Source organism: Limulus polyphemus, unplaced genomic scaffold (assembly GCF_000517525.1).
Source record: "Limulus polyphemus unplaced genomic scaffold, Limulus_polyphemus-2.1.2 Scaffold10253, whole genome shotgun sequence".
In the NCBI taxonomy this organism is placed as follows: Eukaryota; Metazoa; Arthropoda; class Merostomata; order Xiphosura; family Limulidae; genus Limulus; species Limulus polyphemus.
This window is the reverse complement of record NW_013675863.1, coordinates 390-3,934: the sequence shown is the minus strand read 5'-3', so window position 1 is coordinate 3,934 and position 3,545 is coordinate 390. Positions and strand designations below refer to the sequence as shown.

The 3,545-nt window shown below is 35.1% G+C and overlaps 1 protein-coding gene across 1 annotated transcript in view; it reads right to left on the bottom strand.

Moving 5' to 3' along the window:
• LOC106476313 (insulin-like growth factor-binding protein-related protein 1) overlaps positions 1-2,814 on the bottom strand; it is a 14,031-nt gene extending 11,217 nt beyond the window's left edge. Inside the window, exon 1 of the mRNA XM_022380219.1 lies at positions 2,316-2,814. Coding sequence (XP_022235927.1) covers positions 2,316-2,754 — 439 coding nt within the window. The 5' untranslated portion in view covers positions 2,755-2,814. The remainder of the gene's footprint in view (positions 1-2,315) is intronic.
• Between the last annotated feature and the right edge of the window lie 731 nt (positions 2,815-3,545).

Genomic DNA, 3,545 nt, shown 5'->3' with positions numbered 1-3,545 from the left:
TGACACAGACCTTAGCACTCTCTATGTAGGGATGACACAGATCTTAGCACTCTCTATGTAGGGATGACACAGACCTTAGCACTCTCTATGTAGGGATGACACAGATCTTAGCACTCTCTATGTAGGGATGACACAGACCTTAGCACTCTCTATGTAAGGATGCCACAGACCTAGCACTCTTTATGTAGGGATGGCACAGACCTAGCACTCTCTAGGTAGGGATGGCACAGACCTTAGCACTCTCTATTTAAGGATGGCACAGACCTTAGCGCTCTCTATGTAGGGATGGCACAGACCTTAGCACTCTCTATGTAGGGATGGCACAGACCTTAGCACTCTCTATTTAGGGATGGCACAGACCTAGCACTCTCTATGTAGGGATGGCACAGATCTTAGCACTCACTATCCTGTTAGTCCTTAAAGTCAAACTTCTCATGACGTCTGTTGCTTACTGTTTGTTAATTGTAATCCCTCTTATTGCTGGATCCATGAACAATGAACTGGTGATTCCTAACAGGCATGTTGTACAGATAGTTGTCATTGTGTTGCGTAATTAACCTTCGTGGGTTATTTTATAGCTGCTACTTTTACAGACCTTTTATCTGACAGTGTGTGTGTCCATGACTTGTCCACTACAGATATGGATATACCGAAGTTTGTATTCGTATATATCCAACAATTGAGCAGTTTGTATTTCTATTAGAAAACTTGGCCCGTCCATCTGGTTTGTCTGAACCTGAAAGAGGTTAAACATATAATAGGTAACCATGCCACGTAGCTTTACTGATACAACGACTAAAGTCAAAGTGATTGCTAAAACAGTTGTCACTACCTGATCAAATTCGAGCATTTTTACAACAAAACACGTGAGTCTTAATTACTAATAACATGCATATTATTTGAATTACACTTAGATGAAATTTCACATTCCTAATTAAAAGTTTAACCCTTAAGATTTTCTACAGTGTATATATATTTCATCTATACGACCTTTTGATTTTTCATTGGAAACTCTGTCGTTAATGGAAAAAAAAGATGCATTTAGTTCAGTGTACCTTTGGAGATAAATAGCTGCATCACGTGGATTATAAAAGTTTCTTGTAAGTGTAACGTCGTCTTATTTAACATCTACGTGTCTAATCGTCTCGATGGTGAAATATATCGTTGTTTCGACAAAGCTGTTCTCTGTAATCCGAAGAGATTATTTTATATGAAAACAGAAACAACCATATTATCTATTTATTAAAATAACCTGTACAGTTGTATATTTAATCACAAAAACTGTGTGATGTATTTTGTCAGAATACAATGTAGAGAATTAATTAATTTTATTACAAAATTCGAGTTAATTATGAGCCATTACAGGTATAGTAGTAATACATGTTTATACAGAGAGGCAAATTTCACTTTTAGTCCTGTTTTGGGGTAAACCATTAAATGCCACCAAATCATCATTAAGGTGACAATCATTTGGCTAACAAACCTGTATCTATGTTAGAATAATAACTTACAAAACTGATGGACTATTTCAATGCATTTTATACATTATCGTTATGTACATTTTGCCACAAATCAATGTATGTTGAATATAAGATTTAGGCCTAGTAATTGAGATCCGGTTTCATTATCTAGAGAAAGAGCTAAGTCAATTGTAAACATAAATTAATGTGCAAGCTATCTTTGTTATCTACATAATTTATACTAAAAAATAGGTTAGTATCTTGTAAAGTAATAGCCCCCAACATATGCTTAAAACACTTTGAAAGTTGGTAGTGTTGATATACAAATACTTGACACATATATTGATCACTGTTAATGTTATTAAGCAATACACCTTGGAAATTCAAATATAATAATATTAACTCAGTTAAATTTGTTAAGTACAGCATTTCTCTACATAAACTGAATGAAGCTTAAGTCTACTGAACACAACCAGTTTTTGTTCTTTGCAAAGTGCTATTTCCAAACGTTTCAAAACGTAGCTTCTTTGATTTTAACCTTAGTCAACTTTCGTTGTTCATACATAAGTTGCCCCACAGCGGTATGTTTGTGGACTTACAAAGCTAGAATCCTGGTTTCGATACCCGTGGTGGACAGAGCACAGATAGCCCATTGTGTAGCTTTGTGCTTAATTACAAACAAACAAACAATTTTTTAAATGGTGTTTGCATTGGCTTTTACTCAATAAAAATAATTTCTAATAAACCGTGGTTTATACATCAGAGTTTGAATAGATATCTAACAATTATATATGATCATATAATGCATCATTCGTATATTCAAAAAGTGTTAATAGTTTAAGCTGAAAAACCAACCAGTTGTACATGGTCCACTGTTTTTGATATGGAGCCCATCTTGCCATTTGTTCCTAGCTTCAATTAGCTGACACTCGTTTTGGTAAGTTTTGCCGTCACTCCCGCAAATGGACTTCTGATGAATACAAAAACATAAGGCTTCTGGGGGTTCTTCAAGTGGCAGATCTGTCCTTATCCGACATTCCAGCTTTTCTCCACAATATCCATACTTGGTTTTGTATTGAAGAGGAAGACCTTCATTGTCGCAGGGAGCACCTTCCGTCACACCACACACAGAGCAGCAGCCGCAGTGGTCTTTCACCGTTCCTGCTAAGCAGCCCACAGGTACTGGGCAAGCCTTGGGGTCACAAGCCTCACATTCGTTTTCGTAAGAAGCTTTTATCTTAGTAGTTAGTCCTATTATAACAACTAACACGAAAATCCTCTGTTTCAAAATCATTATTAAATATTATTTTTACGAGCAAAATAATTACTGATCCGCCTCTTTGATATTAAAACTTATTTTAGTGGCACTCTTTCAATATGGGCGAGGTAGAAGACACAGATAACGTTATTAACCCGTATAAAGTCCAAGGGTTTCAAGCGATAGCAGATAAGAAAAAAGTGTAGTAATTCGCTTGGGTTGTTAAACGTAAAAAGAACCCTGTACAAGCTGAGTTTTTAACCTTTATACACAGAAGTACATGGATATGATTGTCGTTCACTACTTACACTAAAAGACAAAATCGTTATATTTTTATTTTTAATTCTTTCATCTATTTTCATAGATTTTTGGCTGTATTAATCGCGGCCCCAGGTTAATGGATCCATTTATAAACCTCTCAGTTAGCTATTTCTGTTTATTCATAGTTATTTGCCGTTACTTGTCTTTTCCTCAATCTTATTTCACGTATTCCTATCTGTCTTTTTATCTACCTATCTGTCGTCATATGCCTTGAAAATGTTTTTGATTTGCTGCCTGTTTGTCTCATTCTATTTTCTTTACAAAGTTTCGTGTTGTCAGTACGTTTCCGAGGTTTTTCTAGTGTGCAGTTGATCACAAATTGTACACACGTAAAAATATTTGTAAAGTGGAAAATTCACCTATATAAGTAAGTTCAAATGGTTAAGTATTAAAAGTATAAAATTCCATTCCATTCGTAACACTGTGTAAAATCTTAGAATAATCAGATAAGATCAAAAAAGCTAAAGTTTAAATGTACACCTGAATGATGTAAATTACACTTAGTG